Source organism: Acinonyx jubatus, chromosome C1, assembly GCF_027475565.1.
Source record: "Acinonyx jubatus isolate Ajub_Pintada_27869175 chromosome C1, VMU_Ajub_asm_v1.0, whole genome shotgun sequence".
In the NCBI taxonomy this organism is placed as follows: domain Eukaryota; kingdom Metazoa; phylum Chordata; class Mammalia; order Carnivora; family Felidae; genus Acinonyx; species Acinonyx jubatus.
The window spans coordinates 10357269-10379523 of record NC_069381.1 but is presented as its reverse complement, the minus strand read 5'-3'; the positions used below and the strand labels follow the sequence as shown (position 1 = coordinate 10379523).

The 22255-nt window shown below is 51.0% G+C and overlaps 1 protein-coding gene across 5 annotated transcripts in view; it reads right to left on the bottom strand.

The window, feature by feature from the left end:
• The window catches only part of KAZN (kazrin, periplakin interacting protein), a 1065865-nt gene that overhangs the window by 447859 nt on the left and 595751 nt on the right, over positions 1 to 22255 (bottom strand). For all 5 annotated transcript variants that reach the window (XR_008290587.1, XM_027060832.2, XM_027060833.2 and 2 more), the window contains exon 3: positions 9166 to 9427. Coding sequence is in view for 4 of the 5 variants with exons in the window: in XM_027060832.2 (XP_026916633.2) it covers positions 9166 to 9427 (262 nt within the window). In the remaining variant the exon portion in view is untranslated. The remainder of the gene's footprint in view (positions 1 to 9165; positions 9428 to 22255) is intronic.

The window sequence follows — 22255 nt, the reverse complement described above, 5'->3', positions numbered from 1 at the left end:
GCAGTGTCCAACCCCAATCTCTCCGAAAGGTTGTGCTTTTTAATCATCTCTCATGGTCAGTTTAACCTTTAGTAGCAAAATGAATGTATTTTCCCAGCAGGCCTTTATCGCACGTCGCCGCTGTCACGCACATCTGTGAAGGCTTCTGTATTTGCCACTTCACCTCTCTTGCCATTACATCTGTCTAGACCTTTATTATAAAATGTAATTGTGTTTCCACGTCAGTCACACCTAGTAGACCATGAGCTCCAAGATAACTTAGTTCGTATCTTATTAAATCTGTGGTCCCCGAACCCGTGTGCCCAATCTGTCGGACAGACGGAGACAGAGAGAAGAGAGGCAGAAGAAAGGAAGGAAAGAAGAAAGAAGAGGGAGGGTGGCAGGGTAGATGTCTAAGCATAAAGGCAAAGCCATCCTAATGGCATGTCTCTGTGCTGCCCGGCCACGGCATCTCTCGTTGCAGTGAAACAAGCAGGCTCCGGGATTGGCTGAGCCTGGGTTCCGATCCCCTGCTCTGTTCAGCAGATGACCGCCTTCCAGAGCTGGGCAAAGCAGCCTCGCCTTTCTAAGCCTTAACTTCTTCATCCGGAGAATGGAGGTGATAACATTGCCTAACGCACTGTGGTAGGGAAGGAACAGGGACAGCGTCCCTCAAGCACAAGGGGCAGTGTTAGGGAAAGCCAAGAAGGGCTCGGCCCACGTTAGCTATGGCTGCTACTATTACTCTCAGATGGCCTCAAAAGTATCTCTAGCTCCCCAGTTCTGATCCTGGAGCATCCCTTTCTCTAAGAATGAGTCAAACCCCTGCTAGGAGAGGTCCACTGTCCCCTTTCCCAGAAAGGAAAGAAGTCCACGTCCTCTCCGTGACTCGCTCCAGCCAAAGCCCAGCAGCTGGGTAGAAAGAAGGGAGACTCTCACATTTGAACATGGTTTGGCCACCAGTCTGCCCTCTTGTCTCTGGCCAGGCACCACTCCTTCCTGGCTATGGATTCTCTGGCAGTGACGAAGCACATTCCGTACAGCGCAGCTCTGAGGATCCGTGACGGATGACTTCGTGTCGGACACACAAATCCTAACCCTAACTGCCACAGTGCCAGCTTTGGAACGAAAACGATTTCTTGGGCAAGAGTGGGGAAACCTGCAAAGCTGTTCAGCATCCTGGTTGAGACAGCAGGTGGCCCCTGGAGTCCCACTTACTTGTGTTTGTCTCCTGCCTCTGCCACTTGCTAGCTCCGGGACCCTGGGCAGGTCACACAACCTTCCCGCGCCCCAAGTTCCTCATCCACAAAATGGCAAACGCAGCACTTCCCTCAGAAGGTGGTTTAAAGGGCCGACTGAGCTAACACAGGGAAAGGGTGTGGAACAGGGCTGACGTGGCGAGTAGACACTCAAAACCATCAATGGTTAAACCAGCGATCTTCTTGCTGTCACGTAGAATGGGATACGCAGACCAAATTTCACACACTGCAATTAGCAACCAATCATGGATTCCTTCCTTCCTTCCTTCCTTCCTTCACTCAGCCAACGACTTACGGAGCTCCTGCCATGTGCCAGGCACTGTTTTAGGTGCTAACCAACGGGGCTGAGAACAAACAGACAAAACTCTGCTCTCACACGGCTATCATTCTAGACTCGCAACCAGGTCTCCCCCGAATGCCTGGCATAAAAAGCAGTTCCCAGCCGGGTGCTCTTTTGGCCTCTAGTGGACGTGTGGCAACTTCTATAGACGTCTGTGGTTGCCACAGCTAGGGTGGAGAGGGTTCTACTGGCATCTAGTGGGCAGAGGACAAGGATGCTGCTGCACATCCTACAGTGCACACAACAGCCTCCCTCCCCAACGAAGAACCATCTTGCCTTAAATGTCAACACTTCTGAAGCTGAGAAACTCTAGTGTAAAAGAATCTGTAAAATATCAATGGGTCCTTTGTTGGGTACGGTTTGGGCAACTGAAGGCTACCGAGACCACAGGAAGGGAAGCTGCGAAAGGGAGGGACACAGGTGGATGGAGAATAAGGGGACCACAAGATTCCAGCTTTGCCAAGACTCACGCTTCCAGAGAGAGAGAGAGAGAAAGCGCACAAAGTCCAAGAAGCAGGGGGCCCCGAACCCAGGATCCGATGGCTCTCTTCAGTGGTGACAAGTGACCCCTGGGTTGTGAATGTTGCAGGTGGGAGCCAGTTTCCTCTGTCAGCTAACTTCACACCCAAGTGAAAAGTATGGCTGCTCCCTTCACTCTCGGTCAAAGATTTCATCACAAGGGCCCAGAAAATACCACTAGCCTAGTGAAATAATACTCAGGAATAGAGACGAGCCTCCAGCTCCCTCAACCTTCTTCACATATCAAACCAAAGGATGTTTCTGACTTAGGCGACAATACAGGTTTACGCAGCAGAGGGACCTGGTGGGTTTGAACCCCTGGCTCAGTCACTGCCAACTGAGTGGCCCTTGTCATCGAAGGGGGACGAGGGAGGGCCAGACCCTGGTCACTTAACAGCAGAAGGCCCTTTTGCAAGTAATGTATCATCCCTGTACCTTAGTTTTCTCATATGTAATATGAGCACAAGAATGGCACCTGCCTCACAAGTCATTATGAGGACTGAATGCATCAGTTAAATACATTACTCCAGGAAAGTACTTGGAACACTGTACCTGGCTCTGAGTCAAGACCAGGTCAAAGCGTGCTGTTATCAGTGCCACCGTAGTCATGACTATGTTACGTGACTTAACCTCTCCCACTCCCAGTGTCCTCTTTTGAAAAACGGGCATAAGGGGCGCCTGGGTGGCTCAGCCGGTGAAGCGACTGACTTCGGCTCTGGTCATGATCTCATGGTTTGTGAGTTCAGGTCCCGCATTGGACTCTCTGCTGTCACCACAGAGCCCGCTTCGGATTCTGTCTCCCTCTCTCTGTCCCTCCCACATGCGTGCACGCTCTCTCTCTCTCAAAAGTAAATAAGCATTTAAAAAAAAGAAAAATGCGAATAGTTGCCAACTCATTGGGCATGGGATTCAGTTACGCATGTTAAATACTTGGGACAATACTTGATATGTTGTCATTTCTTATTATTTACTGAAAAGTTTGCCAAAAGCACTGAAACTAATTCTCACTTAGTCCTACATTTAAACTACTCACCAGGTGAAAACCGTATGGCGTCAGGATGGTTCTGGAAGGCCTTGTGATATACTCAAGAGTGAGCTCCGAGAACCATTATGGATTGCTAAAGGTGAGTGTGAAAAATTAGCTCTGGACCCACCTTCCTTGAGAGGGCACTTTGCTCTTGATGATTCACCCTACTTCAAACCATCCGCAGGGCTGAGACCGTACTGGTCATAGAAGGCCCTGACACCCTACAAAGGCATGGAAGAGGATGGGGGTGGGGCTGGGCGAGGCGTCTCCTTTTTCCCACTTTTGTCCATCCTTCCGGACAGAGTACACATCACAGGAGATCACAGAGGCCTTGGGAGGGCTTCACCTGCAGAACTGCCTGTTAACAAGCTCCATCCAAGCTCTCATGTACGGTCTCAATTCATCAGAGGGGCGAAGGGGACGGGAGCTTTTCAGAAGTCTGACCCGAAGGCCCAGCAAGGCCAAGTCAACAAAGACACCAAAACAAATTGGGAACCAATGATTTCCCACCACACAGAAGCCACCTGCCCAAACAGTTGTTCTTGCCAAACTCATTAAAACCGTGTTCAGTTTCTTTCATGTTTCTAGCAGCTTAGGACTCCAAGGGGGAAGCAGGAATGCCCACAGAGCACAACCTGGACTCCGCCGCTTAGATCTGAGGTTGCATCAAACAAGCAAGAATGTTCTGGTCTCATCCAACCACGTGGGGAGGAAGAAGAGATCCGTTGGCCTGGCCTTCCTCCAGCTTCTTCACAGTCGAGAGGGGCCTGGCAGGAGACCTTGAGGATGGTGACACGGGCCAGCAGGACTCTTGCCTGCTCTGAATTGTTGGGTGCAATCTGCCACAACGGATGGTCACTCTCTTGGCTTCTTTTCCTAAGTGATCCTGCCCGAACCCGCTCTGCCTGCATTTCAGACGGTGAAGACATTACCGTGAGTGCTGTTGGTGGCACCCCTTTGTCATTCCATGTGTTACTTACCCTAATATCCAGCCCAAACGGTACAGACTCATTTTCATTTACAAGATCACTTAAAAACCCATTCCCTAGCCTCAGCAGGCTGAACGAGTTGTCTTCTTGCCTGACGGATGGCAGGGGGTACAAAGCCAAGCGCTAATGTTCGCACAAACCGATCCGGGAAAGGGTCTGAAAACAACTGAGGAGTTCATGTTGATTTCACTTTCCTTAACTGTGTAACTCAGAAATAAATATACACAAAATATGCAATGAATATGGCCAGGACCCCAAGCTTGACCTCCCGGGCCCCCTGTGATTTGCACAGTGAGCAGGTACCTTTCTAACCGGCACTCCCCACCTGCCAGGTCCATCTGCCACGAGTTCACGGGCAGCCAGGAAGTCACAAATTTCGGCCTCCAGGATTCCTAAAAAGTGCCAGCAGTCTTGGGGCGTAGGAGAGTAAAGGGATGGGGAGAGCAATGCCTTACCTTATCCTGGGAGGATATGCAACATAGCTCCTGCTATAAAAATCAGATTGGCTTAGACTTGTGGTTAATATCAAAGTTTTGAAAAGCTTCAGTAAATCATGAAATATTGGAAGCATGAAATTAACCAGAGCCAGAAACTCGACTGAAGGGGTCCTCCAAAGGCATTTTCCAAAGACAATGGGAAGACAGTAAATAATAGCCAATCAATAAGTAATTTCAACCACGATGTACTGATCTGTAAGTAATCTCTTTGTGACCATGCGTGGTGATTTTCGGGAAGAACTTGGAAGTCCCATCTCATGATAGCCTACCAGATGAGGAAAAGACAGCTGTCTCTTTCGGCCCGTTGAGACAGCCGGAAAACCGACATGCGTGTGACCCGTGAATTGAGCTCTGTAACTTGGGGGCAAGCCAACAGAAGGCCCTAGAAATTCCACCCCGTTCTGTTCCATCCGCTCTTCCATCTGTAATTTTTTTTTTTTTTTCCTCAAGAAAAGATAAACGTCTACTTGGGAAAACCAGAGCCGAGGGAGAATGAATTGGGAAGGGGAGGCCAAAAGACAGAACTGATTTTGCAAAGCAACAGTGTGTAGCATCTCCGTAGACTGCTCACACATTCAATTCAGTCCAGAGGTAATTCATACTTCACCGAAGAATTTCCAGCGTTGTAGTGATGCTAGATAAGAACAGGCAGACCTGAAGTGGCAGCCTATTTTAGCACCTAGGGAGAAAAAAATAAAACCTGCCTCTATTTATGGAAATTTACCAAGGCGTAGGAAAGTGACCCTTTTCTCCATTCCCACCCTAACAAGTCCCACACAGTAGACCGTGTGTCCTCAACACTCAAAGAAGATGCTCTCAAGCGCTTCCACTTGCATAGGCACATAAATACAATTATTTCCCTAAAACAACAACAACAACAACAAAAAACCCTAATCGCAGTAGGCATGTATCCTACTAGGCACAAGTTATTTTACGGTGTAGACGGTTAACACCTATTTGAATCGGGTACAACAGAGTTTAATTGTTTTGTTCTATGCATAGCAAAGCAAGCAATTGAATCTAATATTAGTCATTCATCAGATAAGACATTTCCAGAGAAACAAACTGCTATATTTTCTCCTCAAAGAACAGCAAGCATTTTAAACACATTTTCCAGAGATGTTACGCCGAGGAAAACAGCTTAGAAATGTTACTTTAAACAAATCCGTTCTCTGGCTACCAACAAGACAAATTGGAACAAATGCTTGGCTCTGTTCTTTCCAAGGCTCCTTCTGTCCACCTGTCAAAGGCAGTTTTGACCCCCACCCCCACCCAACCCACAAGGCAGCTCCAGAGCTGTGAAACGCGCCCCCCTGCACGGATGCCCTCGGCACTGTATGCCAGAATCCTCATTAGGGATTATCCAACTTACTCGGAGCAGGGAGAGAGAAGATGGGCTGGCGGCCAAATGTACTTTCAACACAGATTCCAAAAGAAGATCCTGCAAAGTGTCGAAAGCCCAGATTTTCAGCAGTTCACTTTCTAGACTCCGTTACATAGCAACCATGCCAGCTCACACAGGGTACCAACCAAGTTAATATTTTGTTTAGATGACGCACTGCATTAACTCTCTAGGAAAACCCAGGTGTTCTTCACCGACTTACCTAGGGTCAGATGCCATCACTGGGACAAAACCCCTTGGTGAACTGACAAGCTTGTTTAATTCATTCAAAACAAAAATTGGGGGACACAAAAAAAAAATCTGAAAATAGACCTAACAATCTCTTGGCAGGGAGAGGTAGAGGTGACTGTTCCCTGTAACCCTTTGTGTTAATATTATTAAAAGTGCATTAGCGTTCATTTAATATGTGCATAATGCCCTTCAGTAAACTATGACTGCTACAGATGCATTTTGAAAGATACTTCATTTCATTCAAAACTTTGATTTGAAACGGGACAACTCAATAGCACAAAATGCTCCTGAGGGTTGGGTCCCACTGAATCTCACCAACAGAGACAAAATTAAAACAGAAGATGAATTTGGAAGAATGGTCAGGAACTCCCCAGGAGCTGAGCATCCGTGAGCCTTCCTGGATGTATATTACAAAGAAGCATAAGGAAACCAATCGACCATACTTTAGAAATAACCTGAGAGAACCCCACGTTTTCCTTTAGGAATATGGGAACACCAGCAGAAGAAACTACCAGACCACATCTGCAGAGGGTTTCTGCTCTAGCCAGGGCTGTCATAGGTCATGAGAAAAAAACAAAAACAAAAGAAAAGAAAAACAAAATCTAAAAAGCTCACAAAAGCTACCTAATGTAAAATGTACAGGATCGAGGTATTCCTGTAGAGATAAGCAAGTGATGCCCTCTTGGTTTTCTTTCTTTTCAACCATCCCATTGGTTGTCAGTCACCTCCATTCAAGAGGGACATGTGGCCAGCAATTAAGTTGAGTTGAAACCTTTAACGTTTTATTCTCTGATTATAAAATCACTCAATTCCCCCTAGTGAAGGTGTTGAAAACTATCAGGGACACACAGAAGAAAAATCGAGACCATCCTCCATCCAATCACCCCCCGGCGGCTACTGACACCGACAGGCACGCTCCTATAAGCATGAGGGAGACGCTGGTTTTGTGTGTTTTTAGGGACATCGAGAGATCCAAAAGTCACTTCCACAGCCTTGTGCAGGTTTGTAGGAAAAAAGAAGGAAACAGCCCGCTGCTCCCACTACAATTTACCCATCGGCTAAGCAGCTTCATTTCCAAGTTGAGCGTGTGGATCACTGCTGTACTGACCTCCTTAGCACACTCAGTCTGCAACTGCACCCACGACTCAAATGAAAGCCACTTAACTTTTCCTTGGCTGAGGAAAGGGGGGCGGACGGCGGGAAATAAACCAGCGTTGTTCCGTCCTCCTTACCACGGTTTCTGATTCTTCGCAGAAGAAGGGCCAGCTCTTAGCTATTTCTTTAATGTTGGAAGGGTCTCTGCCTGTAAGGAGTAAAGCATCACCACGCAGTCTGCCTTCCTTTTTCTTTTTCTCCCAGATGCCGGCGGACAGCCTCTTCCACACACAATGACAGAGCAGGGGATAAATGACAGGATAAGAAGATACCCACCTTGAAAACAACTGTGCAGCAAAGAACAGCCTCACGACACCTTCCCACCATTATGTCATGGCTACGTCAGACCAAATTACCGCCCCAATTCCTAACACTTCTGACAGACTCCTGGAGTACCAAGTTGACATCTGACTTGGAATTCTGCATAAAACGAACACATAGGCTTAACATCTCCCACCAGAAAAAGCACACCTTCTCCAGGAAGGAGAGGAGCAAATAGAAACTGAGGGGGAGAAGGCATTCATAGGAACACAGACTCTCCCAACACTTAGGAGAAGCTCTTGAAATAACAACAAAACCAGGAAAAAATCCCTCTGAGCCACTGAGCTGTTGGTACCTCATACTTCATCAAGTGACATATTTATACAAGTGGCCCTCCTATATATTTTTTTTTCTGTCGAATTCTGGATTTCAGCAGTTTAGTTTATAATTTGAATGATATTAATAATCAGTGAAACCATGTCTTAAAGGACAGTCAGGCAAAACAAAACAAAACACACATACACAAAAATACACACACAAAAAAGACTGAAAAGCCAGTCTACCCTTTTACTTTTCAATTGGCAGAAACCAAACAGTACATTTTTGGATGCTTCCTCCACCTTTAACCCTGGCAGGGGGATTTCAGGGCTTTATCACTGTCAATGTCAACACGGTCCAGCTGCCTTCCTCCCCACCCCCTCCTGTAAAGTGCAAAGAGTCCCTTCGAGCAGCGGGCTCCCTGCAACCCACCATCTAAGCCTTCGTTTCGCCAGGAGCCCATCACTCAACCTTTGAGGTCTAAGATTTCCCCCTGGAAAGTGCTCTCGGTGTTTATATTTGCTGGAAATTTAAACTCACTGCCGAGCAAAGCATCTACTGTTGCATCGATATATTCCTCTGTCTGCGCGATCTCAAATGGGAAGAAAATAAAGTCCAGATGCAATGGAGACAAGGGATTTGGCATCCGTGGAGAAAAGTGCAAACCAGTCCAATCCTCTACCCCAACCACGGCAGCACAGCCGGGAGCTCGCTCTCGGAGGGGGGGGGGGGGGGGCGGGGGGCGGTAAGAGTCTTTCCAAAGGAAGGAGCCGCCAGCACCGGGGGGAGTGGGGGGTGGGGGGTGGGGGGAGCTGTGGCATCCACCCCTGTCGGGGGTGGGGGCAAAGGCCCGGGCACGAAAAGTTTGCCCACGGAGCTGGGGGCTGTGCGCCAGCTAAAGGGCACTTTCTGCCGCGGGAGGGGCCCCGCCGGCTGCGCCTCGCTCCCGCTAGCCGGGGCCCGTGTGACCGTGTGAACCCGTGCACACCGCGCCCGGGTTTTCCTTAATGACAGCAGCCTGCAACTCCCAGCAGGGGAGCAGCGGTGGCCACCGCCGGGCGAAAAGGGTTACGAGCCACAATGCAAGGCGATTTCGCCCGGGGCGTGGAGGCACCGAGTCCCCGGCCGCCTCCGGCCCGGGTGCTGCTCGTCGCCTCCCCTGCGCCCCGGGCGCCGGGCGATCCCTACCTTGCGCGCCGTGCTGATGGTTCTCCATGTTCGCCGCCGCCGAGTCCGCCGCCGCCGCCGCCGCCGCCGCCGAGGCGCTGGCCGCCGCTCCCGGGCCCGGGCCGGGGCCGCCGCCGCCGCCGCCGCTCAGTTCCGCCAGTCTCCGGTTGGTGGCCGTGAGTTCGGCTCGCAGGTTGGTCACCTCCTGGCTGGCCGACTGGACCGCCCCATCGATGCGGAGCGCGAGCTGCTTATTGTCTTCCATCATGCTCAGGATTTTGGCCTGGGGGCGAGAGAGGTGACAAAGAGCTGCATGACGCGCGGGGGGCGCGCGGCCGGGCACCCCCGGCTCTACCTGTTGGGTCCCCCGCGGCCCGGCTCCCCCGCGCCCCGACCCCCGGGCTCCGGCAGCGCCGGCTCCTCCGGCGCAGGAATGACAGCGGCGCCTCCAGCCGGAGCCGCGGCGGTAGCGAGGCGGCGGGGGGGAGGAGGAGGAGAAAAGAGGAGGAGAAGGAGGAGGAGGAGCAGCGATCGCCGAGACCCCGGCGCCGAGCGCGGCTCGGGGAAGGACACCGCGCGCCGCCCGGCACTCTTTCACTGGAGCCTACCATTCGCCGCGCGCTCGGGAGGGGGCCCGAGCCGGGGACCGGGGCGCACCCTCGGCCTCCCGCGCCCCCCACTTCGGGGACACACCCCCCCGGGGGGCGGGGGCGGCGGGCGGCGGCCGCCAGTGGGCCGAGGTGGCGCCCCTGGCGAGGGGTAGGGGGCGCCTGCTCCGAGGCCGGCGCTGGGTCCCCTCCCGGGAGCGGTGGGGCAGCCCCCGCCCTGGCTAACGAGCGCCCCGCGCCGGCCCGGGGTTGGGGAGGGGGTGGGTGCTCCGGGGAGAGGGGTGCTCGGGAAGGAGGCCCGGGAGGGGAGCGGGGACGGAGCTCCGCGGAAGGGGGCGGCTTGCGCGATGCCGGGAGTGGAGCTTTGCTTCCCTTAAAATACGGGTAAGAAATGTGCAGCGGGGAGCTGAGCTGGTGCCCCGAGCGCCTCTCACCCTCCACCCGACTCCAGCCCGACCACCCCCACCTCCTCCGCACCAACCTCCACTGTGCGCCCTCCCCGGAAGGAGCCGCCCCCCCCCCCCCCCCCCGCCCCGTCCGGGCCCTGGGTGGGCCACTGGAGCTCGGGCCTCCTCGCAGGCCCCCGCCCCCACCCCCGTGCGTGCACCGGAGGTGGAGGGCTGGCCTCAGCCAGGTACTAAGCTTCTTAGCTGGGCTAAATATTGGGGGGCGAGAGGGAAGAGGCCAAGAGAGAAGACTGGAAGGCATCAAAGGGGCTTCCCTCTTTCTCCTCCTACTGGAGCAGTGTGAGCGTTGAGGCCCTGCTGTCTCAGTTTACCTACTACCCCTTCAAAGGACCACTGAGGTAACCTTAAAGTTGATAAACCTATCTAGCTCCTCTCTCTCCCAGAGCACAGGCTTTGCATTTTTCACTGGGGCCCTGGATTCCAGCCACCAGACCTTGTTACCATAGCAAGCTTCATTCCATGCAAATAGGACAATTTAGAACAGCCAATGTAACTCCGAGGACAATAGTGCACGGCCATCCCAGCTCGGTCAGCCTCCGGAGAGTAGCTCAGGGCCGGCTGCAGAAGCTGATGTTCCTGGACAGACTGAAGTTCCCCACCCTGGAGATTTATCAGCGTTTATTAGGCAGGAAGCCTACGATATGCAAAGTGCTTAGCTGGCTTATCATCTCTTTGGAGTAAGGATTATGAATTCTATTTTAGCGATGAGGAAACTGAGGCTCTGGGTGGGGGTGAAGCGATTTACCCGAAGGGCCCACAGAAATCCGGTGAAACCAAGAGGGGAAGTAAGCAGTCATCTGCTTTCCAATTAGTCCCACTGTGCCTTGGATGCTAGATTTTTATGGAACCATAAAAACCCACTCTAGCTTCATCCCCCTGGGGCCACTAACAAGCTTTTGTAAGAGGGCAAGACAGTATTGGTGGAACATGTGGCAGCAGAGATAATTTTTCACTGTTGACTCTCCTGAGCTAACTGGTCAGCTGGGGATTGAACCCCTGACCTTAGTCTCGTTAGCCGGAATCCTGACCCACTGGACCAACCAAGGAACCTAGGCTGCTTGGCGTATTTGTAAATCAGGATTTAGTTCTTTGAAGTCCTTTGGCTAAAAGTTATGGAGGGGCAGAGGGGCTGTCATAGTTCGGCCACTGTGTTCAAAAACTTAAACACAGAATTACCATATGCCTGAGCACTTACGCTCCGGGGTATGTAGGCAAAGAATTGAAAACAGAAAACTCAAACAAAAGGTTGCACACAAAGGTTCACAGAAGCGCTGTTCACAATAGCCAGAAGGTGGAAACAACCCAGATGTCCAACAACAGATGAATGGATAAACAAATGGTGGTACGTCCATATAACGGAATATTATGCAGCCAGGAAAAGGAATGGGATGAGACACCTGCCACAGTGTGGATAAATCTCAAAAATATTATGCTAAGTGAAAGAAGCCAGACACAGAAGGTAACATGATTTCATTTACATGAAATACCCAGAACAGGTAAATCGATAGAGACACGTTAGCCAGGGGCTGGGGGGAGGCGAGAGTGGGGAATGACTGCTTCGTGGGTACGGGGTTTTATTTTGGGGAGATGAAATATTTTGGAACTAGACAGAGGTGGTGGTGTATTGGGAAGGTACGAAATGCCACTGAGTTGTTCACTTTAAAAGGGTTCGTTTTCTGTTATGTGAATTTCATCTCAATAAACAATAAGTCAGCACTTATGCAAATACCAATAAAAGGCGGGGGAGAGGTGTCCTGGGAACAAATCTTCCGAGGAAACGATCTGGAGCAGGTCATTTGGAGAGCCCTGCGCTCATCAGAAGGCACAGTAATTCATCTGTTTACCTGTCTCTCTCCCACTTCACCTACAGCTTCCGTGTGGGAGAGGGAGGGTGGTCACCGTTTAGCGTCGTTATCTGTTTTTGAATCCCTGCCACCATCATAAACGCTCTGCAAATGAGTGTGTGTGAGCGTGTTCGTACAGTAAACAAACTGACCAAGTGTTACTCATTTTCCTCTTCAGTGAGATTATTCCCACACACCAGAATCTTAGAATCAAGTCAAAACAAAACAAAACACAAAACCCCAACAAGGAGAAAAGAAAGCAAGCCCCCCCATCCCTTGAGCTCTTTCTCCTCTGCCTCTGCCTCCTCTCCCCCACTTGAAGTACAGCCATTGAAATGTCAAGAAACTCACTTTGGAAACCCCTGGGGTGCCTCCTAGGATTTTACAGAATTTTAATTTTGAGAAATTTTTTCTTCACGCGAAAAAGGGGGCTTTTCCCAGCTGTGTCTCCTTATGTTCACCCACATACAAAAGGACCAGATCTCAGAGAGAAAGTCTGGGATCAATTACCACCTAGAATCTGCTCCGTTTAAACCAGAACGATGACTATTCTACCTCTCTTCCCCGCAACTTCCGCCACTGCCCTTCCCTGGGTGACCCCAGGTAGCAACACAGTCACAGAATCCTCCAGATCCCTGCCCCCTTGCCTCCCTGCAGGCTGACTCACATCTACAGCTCACTTCTTAGGAGGAGGGGGAGGGGCTCCAGAGCCGTGTGTCAATCACAGTCTTCTCGCTTTGGGGTCCACAACTGTGAGGATGTGACAGTGCACGTTCCTCATGTAGCCACAGAAATAGGCTTGCTTCATAGAGATCTGCTGCCATTTCCCCAATGTTACCAGTTGCCATCTCTCCCCATCAGCCGTACCCCATCCAAGCCACGGGCAGTGCACCGGCCCGTAGGCCCTCCTTCGAAGCTTACCTGGGCATTCTGGAAAGTCTGCAAAACCATCCTTGCTCTGAGAAAGAAAATTCCTGATAAGAACGAAGGCAGAGAGCCTAGCCCATGGCTGACAGTCATGTCACACGCACCTCCCTTTTCCCATAAATAGAATGACCTTATAATTTAATGTCCAAACTGGGACACTTTTGAGAGCACAAGAGGGTGTCATGAATAATGAAGCCGGGACAAGTGGCACAAACTGGAACTGTCCCAGGAAACCCAGCGTATGTGGTTGCCCCAACCTACAGCCGAATGAACTATCTGGTCCGAGAAGGCAATTTGGGGATCATTTCATCCAGCACTATCATTATATACTGATGGAGAAACAGAGATGCAGAGACGGGAAGGGACCCTGAAGCCACGTTGGTAAAGGAGTTGGGAGGGATGAAAAACAGAGTCTTTATGTTTTTTAGATGTTTATTTTTTGAGAGAGAGAGAGAGAGAGGGAGAGAGCTCATGCGTGTTCGAGAGTGGGTGGGGGAGGGGCAGAGAGACAGGGGGAGAGAGAATCCCACGTGGGCTCCATGCTCAGTGCAAAGCCCGACATGGGGCTGGATCCCAGGACCGTGAGATCACGACCTGAGCTGATCAAGAGCTGGACGCTTAACCTTCTGAGCCACCCAGATGCCCCCCCACCCCCCACAAAGCAGAGTCTTTCGAAAATAACCAAGCATCTTACTACTGTGTATCCAGCACTATGTATTGTCAAGGTCATGCCAGACCACTGGTGCACGTGGCACTTCCTCAACTCTAAATTTGGGAGCGCGAGCTCACGATCTTGCACAATCTGGCCTCCGACTCCATCTTGTATGGCTCTCCCCTTTGCTCACTACCCTCCTGTCGCTTAATTCCTCTGTTACAGTGTAGATCCTCAGCCCCTCTGCCAACCAACCGCAAGCTCTGAGGAGATGCCAGGTCTCTGCATTTGCAACAAGCTTCCCAGGAGTGTCTGGTGCCCCACAAAGTCTGGGACCCCCTGCCCTAGGCGCCCAGAGCAGGCGCCCATAAAGCACTGTTCACACGTGTGAAACACATAAATGCGAGAGACCTTCTGAACCTCAGGAGTGGCTGTAGCCCCGCCCCCTCTTCTGGATGCCGGCTGTCCTGTCTCGCCCACCCCCCTCCATTCGAGATCCCCAGCGAACCCCAACAGTCACCCTCAGACCCACAGCCAGGAAACAAAGGATTGGAGGAAAAAGACACCAGGAGAGGAAAACAGGGCAGAGGACTGTGGGGCTTAGGGAAACAGCCCGGAGCTGTAAGGTGAGAATGGATGCCACACACGGGCATCAGTGCGGACACAGAGCACAGTTATTAGTGTGAAGAGTGACATGCGTGGGGCGCCTAGGGGGCTCAGTTGGTTAAGCATCCTACGCTTGGTTTCGGCTCAGGTCATGATCTCTCGGTGCATGAGTTCAAGCCCCACATCAGGCTGACCGCCGACAGCACAGAGCCTGCTTGGGATCCTCTCTCTCTCCCTGTCTTTCTGCCCCTCCCCTGCTTGTATGCACTGTCTCTCTCTCTCTCTCTCTAAATAAATAAGTAAACTTAAAAAAAAAAAAGAACGACATTTTCCTCTTGACTTCCTCGGCAATGTCTCATCTAAGGGTCGGGAAGCTGGTCAGGTGCATCCCTTCTGTGTCTATTTAATCAACTCAGTCACTTCTGCACATTCTTCCCTTACAAACAATCACTTAGGATTCAGACGCACCTATGTATGGAATAGATAAATATTAAAAAACATATTAACCATAGATTCAAACACATAAGCATATATACAGAAAGCATATATATGCTTCTTCATAGAAGTGTAATTTTTTCCCTTGAATGTTCCATGTACTTTTGATGTTTATTAGGTGTGGTGTGGGGCTTACAAAGGGATGTGCCTCATGGCCCGGGCTCTTGGCTCTGGGCTCTGTTACTACCTGTGTGATGGTGACAAATAACAACAGCCAAGCAAAATGCAAAACCCTGAGATAAATCTGCCCACCTGTAGAAAACCATCCCTACACCCCAAAGAACTGGTCCAACCCCCAGGTCTCTTGTCAGATCTCCCGCGTTCTTAGGTCTTGGCTGTATCCACGGGTTGGGCACTAGTTTACTTTTCAGTACCAAGAGCAGTGTCTGAGAGATTCCTTGAACAGGGCTAAAGAGAACATGGTCAGAGTTTTCCAGTCATTGGGTCTTCAGCTCCAATGCCTCGTCTCAGTGAAGCCCTTCTCTACAGCCTATTGGCAGGACAATGCTAACTGACATCATGAATGATCTCACTCTTCTCGAAGGGCAAAAGTAGGGTTAACGCACGGGCTATGGAGTTGGTCAGACAAGGGTTCAAGTCCTAGCCCTGCCATTTACTCCCCCTGTGACACTCACAGAGTTCCTTAACTTCCCTGAGTCTCACCTTCCTCACTAGTAGAATGAGATAATGTGACTACCTACTTCGCAGACCTGTTGAGACATTAAATGAGACAATGCATGTGAAGCATTTGGCAGGGTGCCTGGTGCCTGGCAGAACTCAGTGGATGTATCAGTGATGCGACACACATGAGGAGGTCCTGGAGGGGAGGATGGACGGCGAGGGCTGTCCGGGCAGCTCCTGTCCTTTGGATGCCACCATGGCCGGCCACTGTGCTCATCCATTCACCACCACCAGCGTAGGCTGACTCTTCCCCACGCTAAGGATAGGTGTTAGGACCCCCTTTCAGCGGATCAGGAGCAACCCCAAGCTCAGGTTTGCTCAGACCCACCCAGCTAGAAGGTGCAGAACCAGATTCAGGCCCAGGGAGGTCTGATTCTAACGTCTGCCTCTTCTTCCTTTCCCCCTTCCCCTCGGATGCGCGAACATGGTCTCCTCCCTGTGCGCACTGATGCACCAAGGGACCTTCGGCGTCCCTTCCAGCCCTGCGCCCTTTATTCTCTGCCAAAGGCACTGATGTGATGGAGAAACAGAAGGAGCCACTCCTCAGTGGCCGGTGCATTAGTTCTTCTAGGCCCTGGGGACCCATTTGGTAAATTAGTTCTTTTGGTTCATGAAATGGTACCCCAGTGGCTTGAAATGCTTTCCAGCCCTACCTTAAATGGGTAATTTATTCTTTTCTCACTGATAGTACTATTTATGTGATCTCCATCCTATACAAGTTGCTTTCTATGCTTTCCAGGGGTGGGTGAGGAGATAGGTGTTTTTTGTTTTGTTTTTGTTTCTGTTTCTGTTGTTGTTGTTGTTGTTTTTAACAGAAGCGCATTAGATTCAGTAAGGAGCACAGTGGGCATTTCCGAGAATGGGATTTTCAGGACCCCTTTATCCTCTGCCGCCCCAACCCCCCGCCCCACATTTTGCTCTGCCATTTATTTAACTAAATGATAACTCAGGCAGGAGAGGTCTCTCTCATGTCTTCTCCCACCCCCCTGCTCAGACTCTCAGGAGTTTCCTTTTCCCCTCTGTTCGTTTCTTTTCACCTGTAAGATGCCTTACGCACTGAGCCCCTTCCGTCTTAGGACCAGTACAATAAAGACCAGGGTGGCCCTCACTCGAGGCCACAGAGGAGTGGCCCATAGTAGGCACCAAACAGCTTGGGGAATTAGGACCCCAGGGCCCCTTGACGACTCATTACAAAGGCATCTCAGATGCGGCGATGGCAACATGTCCTTTCTCAGGAATTGAAAGCAGAGGTAGTAAGAAAGGGCCTTGGAATCTGGCCCCTGGAGTCAATGCTAAACCTTTGCAGCACTAAGGTGCTCTCTGAAAAGTATTTATTAGCCAAATAGTATATACCGTTCAATCCAGTGTGCCACGAAGGACTGTATCTGGGACCATCCGCCCTGACAGTCAGGATTAGCCGACCAATTGCAGACATACTCAGAAAAGAGCTATTTTACCCAACGTTGGGCTCACTGGGATAATGCGTCTCTAGTCGGTAAATTGTGAAGTTGCCATATATATCTTAATCGACTGTCCCTTTATTTGTTTACCAGCCTTATTTTACGCGGGGTGGGGAGGGGGGAGTAAAACAATTTTATAATCCAACATTGGAAACCACAAGGCCACGCTATTAGGCGTGTGTGCGCCATTCCAGAGGGAACAGTGCCTACTCAGAGCAATGTCCGTTATGGCGTTTTTGGGCCAGCGTCCTCAGCCGCCTTGATGGTAAAACGGTTCCTCGACACCTCTGTCCACGAAGAGCTAGCTGGAGACGTGTGTTCCTTTTGATAAACAAAGAGCTGGGAGGTTTGGGTTTAAAAGAGGTTGGGGGAGACGTGGAAACAAGAGCCGAGGGGGGTGGTTCGCTCTTTCTCCTTGCCAGGCGTTCTCTGTCATCCCGCACCCATGTCTCTGGCCCTCGACCCCTCTGCCCAGCACGCTGGCTCCACACCTAGCCTCTCAAGCTGCTGGGACTGTAAGGGCAGGGATGCCTGGACAGCGCTAAGACAGCTGTCCTGTATCAAAGAGGAGAAACAGTCTGGAAAAAAAGGAAACAGAGCTGGGTGCTCCCTCATCCACCAGGGCCAGTAAGGAGTCCCTGGGGCTGGCGGGGGTGGCCTCCTGCAGGTGGCCACTTAGCCCTGGGAGCCTAACAGCTCTGGGCAAGCATGTGGAGCCTGAGGCCCCCAGGCAGCTTCGGAGAGCAATGAAAGACAGATCTACGTTCTCGTCCCGTCATTCATTAGGGAGGCTTCAAACCAGAGTATGAACGTGGATGTCTCCTAAAGGGTAACCAGTCCGGGGCCCTGGCTAGCCCACAGAGCACCTTTGTGCAAGTCAGGAAAGATGTGCCCTCTTCCCCCGGGGCTAATGCAGCCCTGCCTGAGGGCGCAGACTCAGAGAAAGGAGCTTCAGCACGCCTGTGGGTGAGTTCCCTCTGGACACCAAGCAGGAAATGATCCCATGTATCACTTGCCACCTGGATTTCCCCCCTAACTCACAGGGTTTCTCTGGTTCCAGTTTTTAAAAGCTCCTTTTATTATTGCTGTGAGTTCAAAGTAACACATACGTTTACAAACCTGTGTACCCTTGTATGGGAAGAATGCCGAAGGAAGTTACCGTACCTTCCCCATTGCATTTCAGCGATGGTATAAACCTCTTTCTTTCTTTCTTCTTTCTTTCTTTCTTTCTTTCTTTCTTTCTTTCTTTCTTTCTTCCTTCCTTCCTTCCTTCCTTCCTTCCTTCCTTCCTTCCTTCCTTTCTTTTTCTTCCTTCCTTCCTTCCTTCCTTCCTTCCTTTTTCTTCCTTCCTTCCTTCCTTCCTTCCTTCCTTCCTTTCTTTTTCTTCCTTCCTTCCTTCCTTCCTTCCTTCCTTTCTTCCTTTCTTTTTCTTCCTTCCTTCCTTCCTTCCTTCCTTCCTTCCTCTTCCTTCCTTCCTTCCTTTCCTTCCTTCCTTTCCTTCCTTCCTTCCTTCCTTTTTCTTTCTTTCTTTTCTTTCTTTCTTTCTTTCTTTCTTTCTTTCTTTCTTTCTTTCTTTCTTTTTCTTTTGGGTTTTCTAAGCAGAGGCTAAATGAACTGGCAGATTCAGAACCCAGTTTTGCCTGAAAAGTGCGCATGAAGGGGGGGCCTTTGTTAATAAAATAATAATACCGATTCCAGTGGGTTCTTGCGTTGACCATGGTGCTAAGGACTTGACTTACATCCCTGACAATGGCCCTATAGGAAGAAGCTACTATTATTATGCTCATTTTACAGAGAAGAAAAGTGAGGCGTGGGGAGGCTAAGTCCCCCCAGGTCGTGCAGCCGCCAAAGAGGCAGGGCTGGGTCAAGGGGACGTCAGTGGACTCCACTTCTCTGGCATGTTGTATCACCTCCTTACTCCTCCGAACTCACTGTTGGTAAAGCGAAAAGCGTAGTGAAGACGGGCTTCATAGACATACCTGAACTGAGGAATTCTGCCCCAGGGAACTCTTTGCGTTGCCACGGGAAGGACCTCGAACATCCCATCCCTGTTTGGGCCTCTGACGCTCGTGGCTTCAGGAGGTCTGCTTTCCCAAGTGCGGACCTCTGCACTTTTAGTCAGCGGCCAGCGGGAAAAGAACGTCTTCCAGCTTGTGGACTTGAGAATTGTAAATCCAGAAGGGACCTCGGTGTTCACAGGCCACACCTGCGTTCTTTACAAATGACGTAACTGAGACCCCAGGACAGAAGCTGACTAGGCCAGATAACCCAGACGTGTGGGGGCAATCCTCACTATCATTATTATTTGTTTGTATTTTTATAAGTGAGCGAGCACGTGGCCACGGGAGATGTTTGGTAAACATCCGCGGAGCTGAATTCGACTGTGGTATTTGATTTATCCATCTGAGGGGCACATCAAAAAAACAAACCAGCTCTATTTCTGATCCTTCTCTTGCGAAAAGCTTCCAAACTCCATATAAGGTGAACACGTCTGCTATGAAGCATCTCTTTGATCTCACCCTTCTTTTTCTTGAAAAGGGCAGCAAACTTGGCAAGCGGTTCCTCCCGAAATTAATAATCAAACCTCAGAAATCTTCTTTGGTTATTCCAACAACTTGAAACAAAAAGAAACAAAACATTCCCTACCGTGTCTCCCCCTCTCCCTTCCGACGCCCCCGCTAGGGAACAGCTGTGTCTGTTTAAAATCGATTTTGATCTCTCAGAAAGGATCTGGTTTCTCCGCACACGGAGCCGCTGCCTCGAGATGGCATGTGCCGTTCTGAGAAGGTATTGGGGTTCCGCTGACTCGGCTGTATTTCTGACAATCAGGAGAGGCGGGGCTGCCCTTGGGGACGTGGGGGACGGGACACCTTCACTGACATCGGCGTGATGGCCAGGATGTCCCCCTGCCCCAGGAGCCATTTAGCCCCATCTCCTCATTCCTCTTGCACATCTGTAGCATGCTGGATCATGGCCATTAATTCCTCACTCCCCTCCGAAGTGCCCACCCTGCCCCTGCCTGTGGCTTTTCCGCACCTCTCACTAAGGCAGGTGGATCACCTTCCTCTGCCCCACTCTGCCATCTGACTTGCTTTGGCCATGGGAGTGTTCCTTGACTTGCAGCAAGAAGGGACCTTTAAAACTTCCACCCAGTTCTGCTTGGCCTCTTAGGCTCCTGCAATCCTCGGTGAGAAGCGAGTGGCCCAGGCAACTGCCTCATTGTTCTCAGCCCCAGAAGGAAGACACAGGGAGCCCGCCTGAGCCCGCCCTTCAGCCTGGGGAAAAAAAAGCCAGCCAGAGCCTAGCCACGCCCTCCACAGTGTGTCGATCCATAAATGGGAAAAATGAATGTTGCTGTAAGTGCAGGGATTCTGAGGCTGTTTGTTACACACCAAAAACGGACTGATACACTATTGAAACTAGCACCTTGACTTCAGGCTCTCATTCCACATGCAGGTGCAAGCGAATCAATGTATACTAGCTTAGAGACCAATGGGGGAATTTATTGGCCTAGCAGGGTGTCCAAAGCCAGGTCAGAGCTCAGGGATCCCGGGAGCTCAAGCCAGCATATCTCTCTCACTTGCTCTTCCCTGGCCTCCTTTCTCATTCTCTTCTATGCACCTGGCCTCTCTCCCTGTAGAGGAGGCTGGGGGAACATGGCCACAGGCAGCTCTAGGCTTACATCATGTTACTTTAGCTACCTCCGAGGAAGAGGCCTCTCTTTCCTATCGTTCCCAGACAAGAGCTGGACTACCCCTGGGCCACAGCACAGTACTCCCCTGCCTGAGTAGGCCCGGTGTGTGTGCCCAACCCAGAAGCCGCACGGAATCAGGCTAGTGACCCCGGCCACAGGCGCAAGGATCGGGAAGGAGCACATGCCCGTGCAGGGGAGGAGGAGACAAGCAGGAGACAGGCAGTGGCAGACCCGGGCAATGGAGACCCGTGCCCATGACAACACTGCCCCAACAAGAAGCTGGTGAGCCTGGGCCTGCAGCCTGGGCAGCATGAAGGCCCTGGCCCCCTCAGACTTTTCATCATTCACACGGGGCTGGAATCCCCATCTTATCTTCCTGGATGATCGGTCAGCTTTAGGCACAACTTCCAAACTGCCGTTTGCTTGATTATAAAGTGGGCGTAACAAACGTATAACTCATTATGTATGGCAATGAGCATTAAATGAGATGCTATGCAGAATCCTTAGTCCATGTAGGGGATACGGTACAGCTCTCCCCAGTTCTCCTCTTTAGGGCCTATGCACTCATCTGCCAAGGGCTAGGAATGTCAGCCACTGAAGGCTCATCCCTGCCCCTGTTACCAATGGCTGTCGTCTGTGGCAGGGGCCTGCCTCATCCAAGGCTGCACCCCCACCCATGGACCAGCCCTTGGCCACCAGCTTGAATAAAATATCCCAGCCCCTGTGTCTCCATTTGGACCACTCTGAAGGGCCATCCCAGCCCCAGAGCTCCCTCCAGACATCAGGAGTAAACCACATTGTCTGCCCGCTTTTCCTTTGGCCCAAATCTGACTTCCTCACTCCATTACATGAGGACTATCTCCCTAGAGCACTCCTCAGTAAACTGGCTGCAGGCAGGGAACCTAATCTAAGGCATCCCAGAGGCTGATGCACAGGGAGTGCTCTTGTGTGATAGTTATAATCACTGTTAACACGCGCTGACTTATTTATTCATTTGGCCACCGCCCATCTGCCAAGGGCACACTTAGGAAAGGCAGGAGAATGGGGATAATGGGCCAACTAAGAGCACAGACTTGCCTCTGGACCCAGACTGCCTGGGGGTCTACCTCCAACAGGTCTGTGACGTTAGGTAAGGCACTTGGCTTCTCTGTGCCTCGGTTTTCTCATCTGTAAAACAGCACCACTAATAATTTATAGCATTGTTATGAAGATTGAAGAAGTTGATGGGCATAAGGGTTTAAAATGGCACAGGGCATGGAGAAAGTGATTCTCAGCATTTGCTCCTCCTCTTTCGCCGGATGGTGCATTAGGTGCCGGAGATGCAGGGATGGGGGAGACTAAGTCCCTGTGCTTACAGTGCTCACAGTCTGGTGGCTGAGACAGGTACTGGCTTATGTGAGAAACGGTTACGGACTTACGAGGGCTCAGGCTCTTATTCTGATGGAGATGGAGCCACTGCATAGTTTGAGCAGAGATCCAGTAGGAGGTGGTTTATGCTTTAGAACGCTCCCCTGGCTGCCATGTGGAAAGGACTCTAGGGGGACGGGAGTGGAGGCAGGAAACCATTCAGGCAGATGTTGCCAAGTCTGGAGAGCTATGATGGTGTCTTGAGCTGTGGTAGTGACGTGGAGGGAGGCGGCTGAACATGGAGAAAAGGACTGAGTTCTAGAGAGATGT